This window comes from Oreochromis niloticus, unplaced genomic scaffold, assembly GCF_001858045.2.
Source record: "Oreochromis niloticus isolate F11D_XX unplaced genomic scaffold, O_niloticus_UMD_NMBU tig00007276_pilon, whole genome shotgun sequence".
NCBI classification, from domain to species: domain Eukaryota; kingdom Metazoa; phylum Chordata; class Actinopteri; order Cichliformes; family Cichlidae; genus Oreochromis; species Oreochromis niloticus.
In genome coordinates, this window is record NW_020328461.1 from 3,118 (window position 1) to 20,633 (window position 17,516).

At 43.6% G+C, this 17,516-nt stretch overlaps 1 protein-coding gene and 2 long non-coding RNA genes across 3 annotated transcripts; all 3 read left to right on the forward strand.

The window, feature by feature from the left end:
* The first annotated feature begins 541 nt into the window (after positions 1-541).
* LOC109198612 (uncharacterized) lies at positions 542-2,665 on the forward strand. Its single transcript, XR_002059334.2, has 2 exons — positions 542-600; positions 2,553-2,665. It is a non-coding gene; the product is annotated as an uncharacterized LOC109198612 (long non-coding RNA).
* Positions 2,666-5,486: 2,821 nt separating this feature from the next.
* Positions 5,487-6,553, forward strand: LOC109198611 (tonsoku-like protein). Its single transcript, XM_019354018.2, has 2 exons — positions 5,487-5,540; positions 6,087-6,553. Exons 1-2 carry the CDS (start codon positions 5,510-5,512, stop codon positions 6,281-6,283), a joined length of 228 nt encoding a protein of 75 aa, XP_019209563.1. The 5' UTR covers positions 5,487-5,509; the 3' UTR covers positions 6,284-6,553.
* A 5,554-nt stretch (positions 6,554-12,107) lies between these two features.
* Positions 12,108-16,898, forward strand: LOC109198613 (uncharacterized). The gene is made up of 4 exons (XR_002059335.2): positions 12,108-12,163; positions 14,130-14,181; positions 16,717-16,764; positions 16,867-16,898. It is a non-coding gene; the product is annotated as an uncharacterized LOC109198613 (long non-coding RNA).
* Positions 16,899-17,516: the final 618 nt, after the last annotated feature.

A 17,516-nucleotide genomic window follows, 5' to 3' on the forward strand; every position in this document is an offset into this window, starting at 1 on the left:
GCTTGCTTCAGGATGGCACCACTCTATAACTTGCCAAGGTATGTTCTCAAACACACACACATGTAAAATGAAGAAGAAATATTTAAAATTCTGCACTTTATTATTTTCCCACCCTCATCTACAGCCACACCTCGGCTAGTGAGGAAAGGTTGTGGATATATGTTGCACCTACAGTGCAGCCCTTTATAAGCAGCAGAAGATGGGTAGATAAACAGTTATTAGTCATCCATGTATCTCTCTCATACTAGGCACCGGGCTGTAAACTTGTTCCTGCAGGGCTATGAAAAGTCCTGGATGGAGACAGAGAGCACTACTTTGAAGATAAACTCATAGAAGACCTCGCTGTAAGTTAATTTCATTAAAAAAACAAACGAGTGGAATTCTTCTGACTACTCTGGAATTTTTGCTTGTTTTGAAGGCAAATTATGTGTTAATTCTTCAGTGTATAGCAGAGTTTTAGCACTTTGTGAATGTGTGTTGATTTCAGAAACCAGGTGAACAGGAGCCATCTGAGGAAGAGGAGGGGCAGAAACACAAACACATAGATCCCCTGCATCAGCTCATCCAGCTGTTCAGCAGAACAGCCCTAACAGAAAAATGGTGTGTATTTTACACACTACCTGTTAAAAGTCCCTATTTTCCAGTTATTTGTTGCAGTTCATGTCGTTAAAGTCCAATGAATAGCTTGAAATGGTACAAAGGTAAGTGGTGAGCTGCCAGAGGTTAGGTTACCCAAAACTGAAAAATAATGTACATTTCAGAATTATACCAAAAGGCCTTTTTCAGGGACACAACATGGGTTAACAATTCAAAGCTGTTCTGCAGCAGTGAAGGTTGATCAAGCCTTGAAAGCTGCTGCTACTAATTCCTACAGGTGTTCCAACTTGGATTAATTCCAACCCCCTCTGTCTGCATAAAGCAGTGTTGGTGCCATACCCTTGTGAGCATCAGCTGAACAGTACTGTACTGCAGTAAGTAGTGTGTTGCTACAAAAATGGTGAGAAAAAGACCATTAACAGTGGAAGAGAGAGAGACCATCATAACACTTAAAAATGTAGGTCTGTCCTGACAAAGAAAGTCAAAGTGTCAGTGAGTACAGTTTCCTTCACCATCAAACGCACTGAAAACAAACTGTGACAGGAAGAGGTCTGCAGACCCAAAGACACGACTGAATCACAGGACAAGGTTCTGAGAGTTAACAGCTTGTGTGATAGGCAGCTCACAGGACAACAGCTTCAAGCACATCTATCTCAAGGAGCTTCGTGATGTAGTCACCTGAAATGGTTTCATTTCACAGGTGTGCCTGTCAGGGTTCATTTGTGGAGTTTCTTGCCTTCTTAATGGGGTTGGGACCATCAGGTGTGTTGTGCAGAAGTCAGGTTGGTACACAGCTGACAGCCCTGTTGACAACTGTTAATTTATAATATGGCAACAACCAATGAGGTAAGTAAAGAGAAATGACAGCCCATCAGTCAGTCTGGGAAATTGCTAAAACTCTGAATGTGTCCCAAGTGCAGTCAGGAAAAAACGCTATGACAAAACTGGACCGCCCCAGGAAAGGAAGACCAAGAGTCACCTCTGCTGCTGAGGATACATTCATCCGAGTCCGAGGCTCAGAAATCGCAAGTTAACAGCAGCTCAGATTAGAGCCCAGATAGATGCCACACAGAGCTCCAGTAGCAGAACATCTCTACATCAACTGTTCAGAGTGTGTGAATCAGGCCTTTATGGTCAAATAGCTGCTAAGAAACCACGACTAAGGAAAAGCAACAAGCAGAAGAGATTTGTTTGGGCCAAGAAACACAAGGAGTGGACATTAGACCAGTGGAAATCTGTGCTGTGGTCTGATGAGTCCAAATCTGAGATCTTTGATTCCACCCACCGTGTCTTTGTGTGACGCAGAAAAGGTGAACGGATGGTCTCCACATGCACGGTTCCCACTGTGAAGCATGGAGGAGGAGGTGTGATGGTGTGGGAGTGCTTTGGTGGTGAACCATTGCTGGATTTTTTTCAAAATTGAAGGCACACTGAACCAGCATGGCTGCCACAGCATCCTGCAGCGACATGCCATCTCATCCAGTTTGTGTTTAGTTGGACCGTCATTTATTTTCCAACAGTACAATGAGCCCAAACACACCTCCAGGCTGTGCGAGGGCTGTTTGACCAAGAAGGAGAGTGATGGAGGCCTGGCCTCCACAGTCACCTGACCTAAACCCAATGGAGATGGTTTGGGATGAGATGGAGCACAGAGGAAGGCAAAAGGACCAACAAGTGCTCAGCATCTCTGGGAACTCCTTCAAGACTTTTGGAAAACCATTTCAGGTGACCACCTCATGAAGCTCATGGAGAGAGAATGCCAAGAGTGTGCAAAGCAGTAATCAAAGCAAAGGGCGGCTATTTTAAAGATCTGAAATATAAAACATGTAAATATTCATCAAAATAATGAAAAACTGTTAAATGAGAAGATGTCATTTCAGTCAGTGGTGCACCAAAATTATTTCCTTAATACAGCTATAATTGTGCTAACTTTGGTGAATGTGTTTGTTTTGCAGTAAACTGGATGAGGATCATCTCTACATGGCCTACGCAGACATCATGGCTAAGGTATCTGTTGCTGAGTACCAACACTAAACACTTTTGAATTGAAACTCACATAGCTGGCTTAGCATAGACGGTAAAAAACCTGTTATTGTTCTGTGTGCTGTTTATGTCATCGACCAGGATGATGCTTTTGGGCTGATGGATTACTTGCAGGCGCTGTACTGCCTAATCAAATCACTTATTGCAACTGGCACCTCCCTACCTTCAGTGTAGAATAGTTTAGTGTGGCCTGAAAAGCTAAGAGAGGGAAAAGAAATTAAAACAGATGCACCAAACTGTGGCAAATTAACCAAATGTTAGCAGCTGCACTGTTAACAGTAGCACTAGCAGCTGCACTAGTAACTAGTCTTCTGGATGGTAGAGTTGTTGTTGGTTTAGGACACTGTTAATATATCACTGCTTAGTGATTGCATCCGAATTGGGTCTGCTGGGTATATTTCTTCAGACCTTCATGCTGTCAAGGCCGGGAGAGCAGTACGTGGGAGTGAACATAAGTGCAGACACAATACAGAGCGGAAATAAGATTTCACAAGTTTTATTGAAATCACAGAATAAACTATGGTGAGACATGAATACGTGGCAGGGAAATTCTGACGAGGAGTCTTGCAGGTGGCTCTGGAGGCGGGTAGCCCTCTGAGTGTTGAGTGAGTGAGTTGGGTTCCAGCCTTGTATTCTAGTAATGCAGAGGAAGCAGCAGGCAGGAGGACAGGCAGGTGAGAGCAGTGAGTAATTTAAGTCGAGAGAAGCAAGTTGCAGAATGAAGCTGGGATTTGACTGTGGAGACCAGCGTCCAGAGGAAGGAGTAAGGTGGTGACTTGACGAGATTGCTAAAGGCACAAAAGAGATCAAGTACTTGGCATGAACAAAGAAACGAACTGGTGAAGAACTGATGGCAACACTGGTTTTAAATACTGTCTTGCTGAATGCCACAGATGGAAAACGCGTGGAGAAGTGTAGGTGTTGAACCAGGGCTCCACCCCAAAAGGCAGATGCAGAGCGCAAGGCCAGACAGAAAACCACTGAACACTGACCTGGATCATGACATATATATAAACACAAAGAATGGTGTGTTTAGCTTTAGGATCAACCAAGTTCCCCAAAATAAAAAATAAAAAACTGTTTGTGGTGAACACCTACACATCGAATAAAAAATTAAAGCATGTGAGACTCAATCTCACTGCACACTTTGCCAGGCAAAGTGTGCATGGATCTGACAGACAGAAAGATCTGACAGACATGCTCCTAATGAGAAGACGGATGTGTCCTGGGGATCTCCTGCCAGATCCGGACCAGGGTATCACCGAACTTCTGGAAAAGTTGAGGTGTTTTATTGGATCTATGTCAGCCGAGCATGGGGGCAGTTAGTGGTATCAGGCATTGTCATTCCGAAGGAACTACATGCATACTCGAGCACATGAGGCCAGGCATTGTCAGGCACCAGGAGGAACCCAGGATCCAATGCATCACCATAGGGTCTGATGTGAGTCCAAGGATTTCATCCCATTACTTAATGGGAGTCAGGGTGCCATTACCTAGTCTGTTAGAGGTTTGTGCGTCTGTCCATGGATATGCCTCCCCAGACCAGTCATACTGAACGATGTTACAGGCGGCATAATGTTCTCCACAGCTTCTCTAGACCCTTTCACATCTGTCACATGTGCTCAGGGTGAACCTGCTATCATCTGTGAAAGCACAGGGCACCAGTGGTGGACCATTCTGGTATTCTACGGCAAATGCCAGACGGTGCTGGGCAGTCAGCAGAGGGTTGACAAGAGGAAGCTCTGTCCCCAGGCCACCATCATAAGTCGTTTGTTGATTGTTGATCAGAACATTCATGTCAGTGGCCCCTTAATTTACCGTTCGATCTACCCTCACCTATAGTCACGAGCTGTGGGTAGTGACCGAAAGAACGAGACTGTGAATACAAGCGGCGGAAATGAGCTTCCTCTGAAGGGTGGCTGGCCTCTCCCTTAGAGATAGGCTGAGAAGTTCAGCCATTCGGGAGGGGCCCAGAGTAGAGCCGCTGCTCCTCCACATCGAAAGGAGCCAGTTAGGTGGTTCGGGCATCTGACAAGGATGTCCCCTGGGCGCCTCCTGGGTGAGGTTTTCGGGCATGTCCACCGGAGATGGCCCCGGGGCAGACCCAGGACACGCTGGAGAGATTATATCTCTCGGCTGGCCTGGGAACGCCTTGGTGTTTCCCCGGACAAGCTGGAGGAGGTGGCTGGGGAGAGGGAGGTCTGGGCTTCTCTGCTTGGGGAGATGGATGGATGGGCCTTCTGCAGGTCATTTTGTAGAACTCTGGCAAGTTTCATCTTGTTCATCTTTGCAAAGCAGCAGATACCGGCCCTCCCATCATTCGTAAATCTGGTTTAAAAAAACAAAGATGGTGACACCGAAAATACTCAGTTTGATGCCTCAGTGCTTTGAACTTCCCGTCGCTGATGTGGCATATCTATCCGAAGTAATCAGTCTGTAGTTTGTATGCTTTTTCACCTTCTCCCTTCCTTCAGAGTTGCCATGATGAAGAGGATGACGATGGAGAAGTAGGTTTTGAAGTAGGTGATCAACTCGTCTTGAATCTTCCACTAGTCTCCTCAATTTTTAGCAGTTTCATTTTTAGATGTCTGCAATGATATGTGTCACTTTCTAACAAAGGAAAAGAGAGGAGAAGCAGAAGCTGTTGTATCAGCAGGCTCGGCTGTGGAGAAGTGAAGAGTTTTGAAGTAGGTGATCAATAGGTGATCAATCGGTCTTGAATCTTCCACTAGTCTCCTCAAGTTTTTAGCAGTTCATTTTTAGATGGTCTGCAATGATATGTGTCACCTTTCTAACAAAGGAAAAAAGAGATGAGAAGCAGAAGCTGTTGTATCAGCAGGCTCGGCTGCACGACCGTGGCGCTGCTGAGATGGTGCTCCAAACCATCAGTGCTAGTAAAGGTAAGTCTTGCCTATCGCCCCCTACTCTTTACTGTAACTCAGCGGTGGCAAATATATTATGGCCCTTGTGATAGAACCAGGCTGTCCAATCCCTATGCCTGCTTACTCATTGATGTGTTAAAAGTAATTTGTTCTGGATATGACTGTTTGGGAGCCTATTCTTAGATTCACCGTTTCACACTAATTCACAATTTGATGATATTTGATGTTTTTATCACCTGTGCAAAGTTGTACTTGGCAACAGTTTGTGTCTTGCTGTGCGTCTGTTTCCTTTTGACACATTTCTAAGTTTGAACATTTAGTATGTATGCACAGAGGTGTTGCTTGATGAGTACACACACAGACATTACAATATAGAAGTGTGGTTTAAAGATAAAAAAACAAAAACAAAAACTGATTAGTTGTGAATTAATTTTCCCTTTTATGGAGCAGAAAACGTTACTGGATGCTAGCTAATAGGCTACATTTGGATGTCAAATATTTATAGGGGGAAAAATGGAAATTATGGATATGAAATAAAATGTCTCTTTGTTGCTTAACCTGCAGGTTGTCAGGTCTCTGGCCCCTGGGAGAGTGAAGACCTGGACAGTTTGTCAGAGCTGGTCCAGGATATCCGTCTTTGCTCTCAGGCCCTCAACAAGCTGGACCGACAGACCTTGAAGCAGAGCTGGGACAGGACTCAGTCACACGGACACTTTCTCGACCGAAACTCCAAGTGCCTCCTCTCCGCCACCTCCACTTGAGGGTGGGAGGTGTGATGATGTCGGCAGAACTTTGCTTCTGATGTCTACTCTTTATCACTGACGGTGGATTTTGAGCCAGTGTTCATAATAAAAGTGGTCATTTTTATAAACATTTTGTTTAGTGAGGCTACACCAAAAAGAAACAAGATAAAACCAAAATAAAGTGACATGCTGTCCACCAACAATCTGTTGATAGCTTGTGTTTTATGCATTTTTGTCTGCCTTATTTATACATGTAAAGCTCTGTATCTGTATAAAGAGTTTGTGTTAGTGTGCGAGAGGTTTTGTGTCGCAATTGGTCCTGTTTTAATAAATAAATAATAAATAAATAAAGTTTCATTTATATAGCACCTTTCAAGACAGAATCACAAAGTGCTGCACATAAAATTACAAGTCATAAAAAGATTTAAAAAGACTAAATAAAACAGGCAAAAAATTAACCAAAAGCAGTTTTAAAAAGGTGAGTTTTGAGTTGTGTTTTAAAAACAGCTACTGAGTCCACAGTTCTTAATGCTTGGGGGAGAGAGTTCCACAGTCTAGGGGCCACAGTGGCAAAAGCTCTATCACCCTTAGTCCTCCTCTTAGTATTTTTTTTATAGCAAGTAAGCCCAGATCAGATGACCTCAAAGACCTGCTGGGGACATAAGGCTGTAGCAGATCAAAGATGTAGGCAGGTGCCAGTCCATGCACAGCTCTGTAGGTCAAGACCAGGATCTTAAAATCGACTCTAAATTTAACAGGAAGCCAGTGTAACTGAGATAACAACGGTGTCACATGTGAGTACTTGGAGGATTTTGTCAAAAGCCTAGCTGCAGCGTTTTGCACAACCTGCAGACGATCCAGAGAACCTTTGCTAAGACACATAAACAGCGAATTGCAATAATCCAAGCGTGACGAGATAAATGCATGTATAGCAATCTCCAGTTCAGATCGAGATAAATTCGGGCTTAGCCTAGCCACATTTCTTGAATGATAAAAACAAGACCGAACCAGAGATTTCACATGCCCATCCAATGTGAAACTGGAGTCAAAGGTGACACCTAAATTCCTGACAGAGGATTTAACATAGAGTGAGGGAGGACCAAGGGCTTTCACTATCTGCGATAGGAATCTATCAGGGGCGCATACGAGGACTTTGGTTTTCCCCTCGTTGAGCTGGAGGAAATTTGCAGCCGTCCTACGTTTGATCAAATCTAAGCAATCATTCAGACGCTGAAGCTTAGATAAATCCTCGGGCATAAAAGAAATGTACAACTGAATATCATCAGCATAACAATGATAAGAAATGTCCTCAAAAGAGCCCATTATATGCTGGAGGGGAAGAAGATAAATTAAAAACAATAAAGGCCCCAAAACTGACCCTTGAGGGACACCATAAGTAAGGGAGGTAGAGGATGACCTAAAATCGGAGACTGCCACAGAAAAGGATCGGTGATGGAGATAAGAGGAGAACCACTCTAATGCAGTTCCAGATACACCAACCCATTTTTTCAGCCTTTCAATGAGGATGTGATGGTCAGCTGTGTCGAAAGCTGATGTGAGGTCCAACATGAGTAGAACAGAGCATTTTCCTGCATCATTATCCATCAAGATATCACTTGAGACCCTAAGAAGAGCTGTCTCCGTGGAATGAAACTGACGAAAACCGGACTGAAACTTATCGTAAATGCCATGTTTATCTAGAGCTGCCATAAGTTGCTTATTATATTTTGTAGGATTTGATTTAAAAAAACACAAACACAATTAAAGTAACCAACGATGCTATACGTTGACATTGTTCTTTCACTGTAAGAATCAGCAGGCTATGGTGAATAATCACAGCGATTTTCAGGTCTCTGAAGAAATCTATCTAGGAGCTATGACAGTGTAAAGACACCCTGCAATTTTAAATGTGCGGCGACATTTGAATGAGGCGCGTACCAGTAGAGGGAGCCAACGCACCACGAATGGTGCACAGCCACAGATGAGCTTTGTGTCATTTATTTGTGACATGCAGGATTGTCCGCAAAGAAATGTGGATAAGTTGTAAATCAAAAGCTAAAGAGCTCATTGCAGCTGTCATTTTCACTGAAGTCTCCATAGACTTTGAATGGGGACGTTTCTGACTTTGTGTTGCTTGGAGGCCATTTGCGAGAAAACGGCAACTCCTGCGATAATGACGGTGGCATTTTGTGAAAGGCAAGAAAAATACCTACGTTTTGATGTATAATTTGTGTTAATGAAGGCAAAATTGAGCGTTTGTTCAGACGTGAAGAAGAGATTGAGAAAGCGACAATGCCTGGCGTGTTTGGCGGTGGGTAGCAAGGCTAAGAAGCAATATTGAGGTAAAAGTTGAGGGATTTTGGGACAGCGGTAAAAAGGCAGAGAGAGCCCGTCTATAGGCTCGCCTGTAGGCTTCTAAGCAAGCGTAGCAGGTGAATTTCAGAGCCAGGGACTATTATTGTTTGTTTGGTATGTATCCCCAACAAATGGTCCGCATGGGATTCGAACCACTGCCCCCTGTCTTCAATCTCCGCCATAGGGCCTGTCACTTTCCCATGAGCCACGAGGGCGGCCAATGGAATGGGCGCAATTCTGGTATATTTATCTTCTTCTTTTTTTTTTTTTTTTTTTTTTTTTTAGCTCGATAGCTAGCCGGGAGCTCCAGGGCCACTGAAGCCGCCGAGAACGGCACAACTCCCGGCACGTCATTTTCAGATCACCGCGGACTTTCGCTACTCTGGTTAAACGTAAGTCACTTAGACAAGCTAGAAATGATATTGTTTGGCTTTTTTCAGTGTTTTATTTGTTCGTCAGTAAATCGGTTTGGCTGAGATTAAAGTTAGATTAGATTAGATAAAATAAAACTTTATTAATCCCCCGGGTGGGTTCCTCCTTGGTTTTCTCACAGCTGACCAAACGTCAAACAGAAAACCAATTAAACAAAAGTGTGAGATGGTCGACAGTTTACGCCAGCGTCCTGTTATAATTTAGATAGCAAGGAGCAGGCGGCCGAGTTTATTCAACTCCACCGAGACAGCGGTGACGCTAACCAGAAGGCTAGACCGTCCAATTTCCCCAGCCATTTACTTCCGGCCTACCCGACCTTCTGAGGACCCGGCCCACGTAGACCGCTCAGGCCGGGTCCTCAGGAGGATGCAGCCCATGAATTTGGACACGACCAATAACTGGTGCACCAACCATATCTTTTCTTGTGTAAATGTAAATTTGTCTGTTATTGTGTAAATACATTCGCTATTGTGTACTCTACACACACGGAGAGATGCCAAACTGCCTTTCACTGTTCTTGTAACAGTGACAATAAAAAGCTATTCTGTTCTATTCTATTCTATATTTGCTTGATATAATGTTTACATGTCTATTTGTTTTTAAAAATCTACCATGACTGGTTGGGGTGAGGTGTATGACAATAACAATCAATTATTTGCAGTATTGGTATTCCTGAGGTAAACCTTTAGTAACAGCAAAATAACTCTGCCTTAGCTTTGTAAAATTTTCATTACTAATTACTGAATAAATATTTTTTGCTCATGACATCTTTGATAGGATTTTGTAGGTCACAGAATACCTGTTGTTTGATCGAAGTTAATAATTCTTTTGCAGAAAGACACAGAGGACGAAGTTCGAGAGGTCATCAGGAACAACCTACATTTACAAGGAAAGGTAAGAAAAGGACACAAGTTACTTAAAGTATACTTACACATTATGCCTCTGGGCTTAGATTTTGCCATGGTGTCAGGTTGTTGTCAGTTTATCTTATTCTTGTGAAAGTAATGTCAAAGGACTGGTTTAAGAGAAATTCTTCAAATCTGGCACAAGGATGAAGTGATTCGATTTTGATGGTCGGTGGGCAAACTCGCAAAATTTAGAGTCAAGTACTCAGATTCAGTTTAAATTTCACACAAATCTAGAGTAAGAGGACCTAAACGAACTGATGAACCTTTATGTCCATAAGATAAATAAGGCTACTTCACAGTGATATCATAGGTTATCCGAAAGATATAGAATAGGAAATTCAATCTGTCAACAAGTGATTGAAGGAACTCTATCACTCCACATAGCCCCTATCCCACTAACATCACTAAACTCGTCTGTACGGGAGAGTACAGGCTGTATCAAAAAGAATCATTCGATTTCAAAGTGCTTTCATTCTGCAGCCATTCACCCGGAACAATTGCATTACAACAGCAGTGGCTGCAGTGACTACAGTGAACTATGGGATGCGTATTTCATTGATTATTCATAAACATTGAACATTTTGTATGTAAAACTTTATATTCAGCCATGTATTTTAAATTTAGTGTAAGCTTAAAATACAGCCTTTTGAAAGTGTATGATTTATTTTTGATACACTGTATATTCCAGAGTCATATGTGAAGCCATCTACTTGACAGCTAAAGCTTCACCCACACTGGGTCAGGAAACAGGACAATGATCCCAAACACACCAGCAGGAGAAAGAACTGAATCTGAAGTTATAGAGTGACTGAAATACTGAAAGTAGCAGGACCTTAAGAGTGCTGTGCGTAAATGAATGGCTTCAAACCTAAATCAACTGAAGCAACGTTATAAACAAGGGTGGGCCAAAATTCTGCCACAATGATTTTAAAGACTTACGAAGTCATACAAAAAAACAACCAATTCAAGTTATTGCCAGCAAGGTAGTTATACAAGCTACTGAATCATGAGCTTTACATGTGGTGTTTCTGTGTTTTGGCTTTTGTTTTGTTAAAGTCGAGACAGATGTAAACCAGTTGGTAGATGTTGGTTGGTACTATATATTTATATATTCACAAAGGTGCTTAACCTTGTGAATGGGCCAATAGAGTCATGCATTTCCTCTGTGTGTCTTACAAAGTCAGAGGACCCAGCAATTCGTTGGCAGATGGCTCTGTACAGAGACCTCCCAAACCACTATGAGGATACTACTGACCCAGAGAAGACTGTGGAGAGAATCCTGGATATTGGTCATGTCCTCTTCCACCTGGAGCAGGTCTATATATTCAAGTTGAGTTGATTTTGCGCATTTTTGTGCCAACGTAGAGAGTATAGCTTTAAGGTACCCCACGGTCCTCTTAAACTAGCTGATTGGTCTTCATTAAAGCTGACCACATACTTCTCCAGGATAATATGGCTTCCAGATGGTAAGGTACACCAACTAAATATCTAGTATACTGAGTGGTTCAGTTTGTGTCTTCAGGTGGAGCATCCTCAGCGCAGTAAGAAGGCTGTGTGGCACAAACTGCTTTCAAAACAGAGGAAGAGAGATGTCGTCGCTTGCTTCAGGATGGCACCACTCTATAACTTGCCAAGGTATGTTCTCAAACACACACACATGTAAAATGAAGAAGAAATATTTAAAATTCTGCACTTTATTATTTTCCCACCCTCATCTACAGCCACACCTCGGGCTAGTGAGGAAAGGTTGTGGATATATGTTGCACCTACAGTGCAGCCCTTTATAAGCAGCAGAAGATGGGTAGATAAACAGTTATTAGTCATCCATGTATCTCTCTCATACTAGGCACCGGGCTGTAAACTTGTTCCTGCAGGGCTATGAAAAGTCCTGGATGGAGACAGAGGAGCACTACTTTGAAGATAAACTCATAGAAGACCTCGCTGTAAGTTCATTTCATTTAAAAAAAACAAAACGAGTGGAATTCTTCTGACTACTCTGGAATTTTTGCTTGTTTTGAAGGCAAATTATGTGTTAATTTCTTCAGTGTATAGCAGAGTTTTAGCACTTTGTGAATGTGTGTTGATTTCAGAAACCAGGTGAACAGGAGCCATCTGAGGAAGAGGAGGGGCAGAAACACAAACACATAGATCCCCTGCATCAGCTCATCCAGCTGTTCAGCAGAACAGCCCTAACAGAAAAATGGTGTGTATTTTACACACTACCTGTTAAAAGTCCCTATTTTTCCAGTTATTTGTTGCAGTTCATGTCGTTAAAGTCCAATGAATAGCTTGAAATGGTACAAAGGTAAGTGGTGAGCTGCCAGAGGTTAGGTTACCCAAAACTGAAAAATAATGTACATTTCAGAATTATACCAAAAGGCCTTTTTCAGGGACACAACATGGGTTAACAATTCAAAGCTGTTCTGCAGCAGTGAAGGTTGATCAAGCCTTGAAAGCTGCTGCTACTAATTCCTACAGGTGTTCCAACTTGGATTAATTCCAACCCCCTCTGTCTGCATAAAGCAGTGTTGGTGCCATACCCTTGTGAGCATCAGCTGAACAGTACTGTACTGCAGTAAGTAGTGTGTTGCTACAAAAATGGTGAGAAAAAGACCATTAACAGTGGAAGAGAGAGAGACCATCATAACACTTAAAAATGTAGGTCTGTCCTGACAAAGAAAGTCAAAGTGTCAGTGAGTACAGTTTCCTTCACCATCAAACGCACTGAGAAACAAACTGTGACAGGAAGAGGTCTGCAGACCCAAAGACACGACTGAATCACAGGACAAGGTTCTGAGAGTTAACAGCTTGTGTGATAGGCAGCTCACAGGACAACAGCTTCAAGCACATCTATCTCAAGGAGCTTCGTGATGTAGTCACCTGAAATGGTTTCATTTCACAGGTGTGCCTGTCAGGGTTCATTTGTGGAGTTTCTTGCCTTCTTAATGGGGTTGGGACCATCAGGTGTGTTGTGCAGAAGTCAGGTTGGTACACAGCTGACAGCCCTGTTTGACAACTGTATTAATTTATAATATGGCAACAACCAATGAGGTAAGTAAAGAGAAATGACAGCCCATCAGTCAGTCTGGGAAATTGCTAAAACTCTGAATGTGTCCCCAAGTGCAGTCAGGAAAAAACGCTATGACAAAACTGGACCGCCCCAGGAAAGGAAGACCAAGAGTCACCTCTGCTGCTGAGGATACATTCATCCGAGTCCCGAGGCTCAGAAATCGCAAGTTAACAGCAGCTCAGATTAGAGCCCAGATAGATGCCACACAGAGCTCCAGTAGCAGACACATCTCTACATCAACTGTTCAGAGTGTGTGAATCAGGCCTTTATGGTCAAATAGCTGCTAAGAAACCACGACTAAGGAAAAGCAACAAGCAGAAGAGATTTGTTTGGGCCAAGAAACACAAGGAGTGGACATTAGACCAGTGGAAATCTGTGCTGTGGTCTGATGAGTCCAAATCTGAGATCTTTGATTCCACCCACCGTGTCTTTGTGTGACGCAGAAAAGGTGAACGGATGGTCTCCACATGCACGGTTCCCACTGTGAAGCATGGAGGAGGAGGTGTGATGGTGTGGGAGTGCTTTGGTGGTGACACCATTGCTGGGATTTTTTTCAAAATTGAAGGCACACTGAACCAGCATGGCTGCCACAGCATCCTGCAGCGACATGCCATCTCATCCAGTTTGTGTTTAGTTGGACCGTCATTTATTTTCCAACAGTACAATGAGCCCAAACACACCTCCAGGCTGTGCGAGGGCTGTTTGACCAAGAAGGAGAGTGATGGAGGCCTGGCCTCCACAGTCACCTGACCTAAACCCAATGGAGATGGTTTGGGATGAGATGGAGCACAGAGGGAAGGCAAAAGGACCAACAAGTGCTCAGCATCTCTGGGAACTCCTTCAAGACTTTTGGAAAACCATTTCAGGTGACCACCTCATGAAGCTCATGGAGAGAGAATGCCAAGAGTGTGCAAAGCAGTAATCAAAGCAAAGGGCGGCTATTTTAAAGAATCTGAAATATAAAACATGTAAATATTCATCAAAATAATGAAAAACTGTTAAATGAGAAGATGTCATTTCAGTCAGTGGTGCACCAAAATTATTTTCCTTAATACAGCTATAATTGTGCTAACTTTGGTGAATGTGTTTGTTTTTGCAGTAAACTGGATGAGGATCATCTCTACATGGCCTACGCAGACATCATGGCTAAGGTATCTGTTGCTGAGTACCAACACTAAACACTTTTGAATTGAAACTCACATAGCTGGCTTAGCATAGACGGTAAAAAAACCTGTTATTGTTCTGCGTGCTGTTTATGTCATCGACCAGGGATGATGCTTTTGGGCTGATGGATTACTTGCAGGGCGCTGTACTGCCTAATCAAATCACTTATTGCAACTGGCACCTCCCTACCTTCAGTGTAGAATAGTTTAGTGTGGCCTGAAAAGCTAAGAGAGGGAAAAGAAATTAAAAACAGATGCACCAAACTGTGGCAAATTAACCAAATGTTAGCAGCTGCACTGTTAACAGTAGCACTAGCAGCTGCACTAGTAACTAGTCTTCTGGATGGTAGAGTTGTTGTTGGTTTAGGACACTGTTAATATATCACTGCTTAGTGATTGCACTCCGAATTGGGTCTGCTGGGTATATTTCTTCAGACACTTCATGCTGTCAAGGCCGGGAGAGCAGTACGTGGGAGTGAACATAAGTGCAGACACAATACAGAGCGGAAATAAGATTTCACAAGTTTTATTGAAATCACAGAATAAACTATGGTGAGACATGAATACGTGGCAGGGAAATCTCTGACGAGGAGTCTTGCAGGTGGCTCTGGAGGCGGGTAGCCCTCTGAGTGTTGAGTGAGTGAGTTGGGTTCCAGCCTTGTATTCTAGTAATGCAGAGGAAGCAGCAGGCAGGAGGACAGGCAGGTGAGAGCAGTGAGTAATTTAAGTCGAGAGAAGCAAGTTGCAGAATGAAGCTGGGATTTGACTGTGGAGACCAGCGTCCAGAGGAAGGAGTAAGGTGGTGACTTGACGAGATTGCTAAAGGCACAAAAGAGATCAAGTACTTGGCATGAACAAAGAAACGAACTGGTGAAGAACTGATGGCAACACTGGTTTTAAATACTGTCTTGCTGAATGCCACAGATGGAAAACGCGTGGAGAAGTGTAGGTGTTGAACCAGGGCTCCACCCCAAAAGGCAGATGCAGAGCGCAAGGCCAGGACAGAAAACCACTGAACACTGACCTGGATCATGACATATATATAAACACAAAGAATGGTGTGTTTAGCTTTAGGATCAACCAAGTTCCCCAAAATAAAAAATAAAAAACTGTTTGTGGTGAACACCTACACATCGAATAAAAAATTAAAGCATGTGAGACTCAATCTCACTGCACACTTTGCCAGGCAAAGTGTGCATGGATCTGACAGACAGAAAGATCTGACAGACATGCTCCTAATGAGAAGACGGATGGTGTCCTGGGGGATCTCCTGCCAGATCCGGACCAGGGTATCACCGAACTTCTGGAAAAGTTGAGGTGTTTTATTGGATCTATGTCAGCCGAGCATGGGGGGCAGTTAGTGGTATCAGGCATTGTCATTCCGAAGGAACTACATGCATACTCGAGCCACATGAGGCCAGGCATTGTCAGGCACCAGGAGGAACCCAGGATCCAATGCATCACCATAGGGTCTGATGTGAGTCCAAGGATTTCATCCCATTACTTAATGGGAGTCAGGGTGCCATTACCTAGTCTGTTAGAGGTTTGTGCGTCTGTCCATGGATATGCCTCCCCAGACCAGTCATACTGAACGATGTTACAGGCGGCATAATGTTCTCCACAGCTTCTCTAGACCCTTTCACATCTGTCACATGTGCTCAGGGTGAACCTGCTATCATCTGTGAAAAGCACAGGGCACCAGTGGTGGACCATTCTGGTATTCTACGGCAAATGCCAGACGGTGCTGGGCAGTCAGCAGAGGGTTGACAAGAGGAAGCTCTGTCCCCAGGCCACCATCATAAAGTCGTTTGTTGATTGTTGATCAGAGACATTCATGTCAGTGGCCCCTTAATTTACCGTTCGATCTACCCTCACCTATAGTCACGAGCTGTGGGTAGTGACCGAAAGAACGAGACTGTGAATACAAGCGGCGGAAATGAGCTTCCTCTGAAGGTGGCTGGCCTCTCCCTTAGAGATAGGCTGAGAAGTTCAGCCATTCGGGAGGGGCCCAGAGTAGAGCCGCTGCTCCTCCACATCGAAAGGAGCCAGTTGAGGTGGTTCGGGCATCTGACAAGGATGTCCCTGGGCGCCTCCTGGGTGAGGTTTTCCGGGCATGTCCCACCGGGAGATGGCCCCGGGGCAGACCCAGGACACGCTGGAGAGATTATATCTCTCGGCTGGCCTGGGAACGCCTTGGTGTTTCCCCGGACAAGCTGGAGGAGGTGGCTGGGGAGAGGGAGGTCTGGGCTTCTCTGCTTGGGGAGATGGATGGATGGGCCTTCTGCAGGTCATTTTGTAGAACTCTGGCAAGTTTCATCTTGTTCATCTTTGCACAAAGCAGCAGATACCGGCCCTCCCATCATTCGTAACATCTGGTTTAAAAAAACAAAGATGGTGACACCGAAAATACTCAGTTTGATGCCTCAGTGCTTTGGAACTTCCCGTCGCTGATGTGGCTATATCTATCCGAAGTAATCAGTCTGTAGTTTGTATGCTTTTTTTCACCTTTCTCCCTTCCTTCAGAGTTGCCATGATGAAGAGGATGACGATGGAGAAGTGAAGAGTTTTGAAGTAGGTGATCAATCGGTCTGAATCTTCCACTAGTCTCCTCAAGTTTTTAGCAGTTTCATTTTTAGATGGTCTGCAATGATATGTGTCACCTTTCTAACAAAGGAAAAAGAGATGGAGAAGCAGAAGCTGTTGTAATCAGCAGGCTCGCTGCACGACCGTGGCGCTGCTGAGATGGTGCTCCAAACCATCAGTGCTAGTAAGGTAAGTCTGCCTATCGCCCTACTCTTTACTGTAACTCAGCGGTGGCAAATATATTATGGCCCTTGTGATAGAACCAGGCTGTCCAATCCCTATGCCTGCTTACTCATTGATGTGTTAAAAGTAATTTGTTCTGGATATGACTGTTTGGGAGCCTATTCTTAGATCACGCGTTTCACACTAATTCACAATTTGATGATATTTGATGTTTTTATCACCTGTGCAAAGTTGTACTTGGCAACAGTTTTGTGTCTTGCTGTGCGTCTGTTTCCTTTTGACACATTTCTAAGTTTGAACATTTAGTATGTATGCACAGAGGTGTTGCTTGATGAGTACACACAGACATTACAATATAGAAGTGTGGTTTAAAGATAAAAAAACAAAACAAAAACCGATTAGTTGTGAATTAATTTTCCCTTTTATGGAGCAGAAAACGTTACTGGATGCTAGCTAATAGGCTACATTTGGATGTCAAATATTTATAGGGGAAAAATGGAAATTATGGATATGAAATAAAATGTCTCTTTGTTGCTTAAACCTGCAGGTTGTCAGGT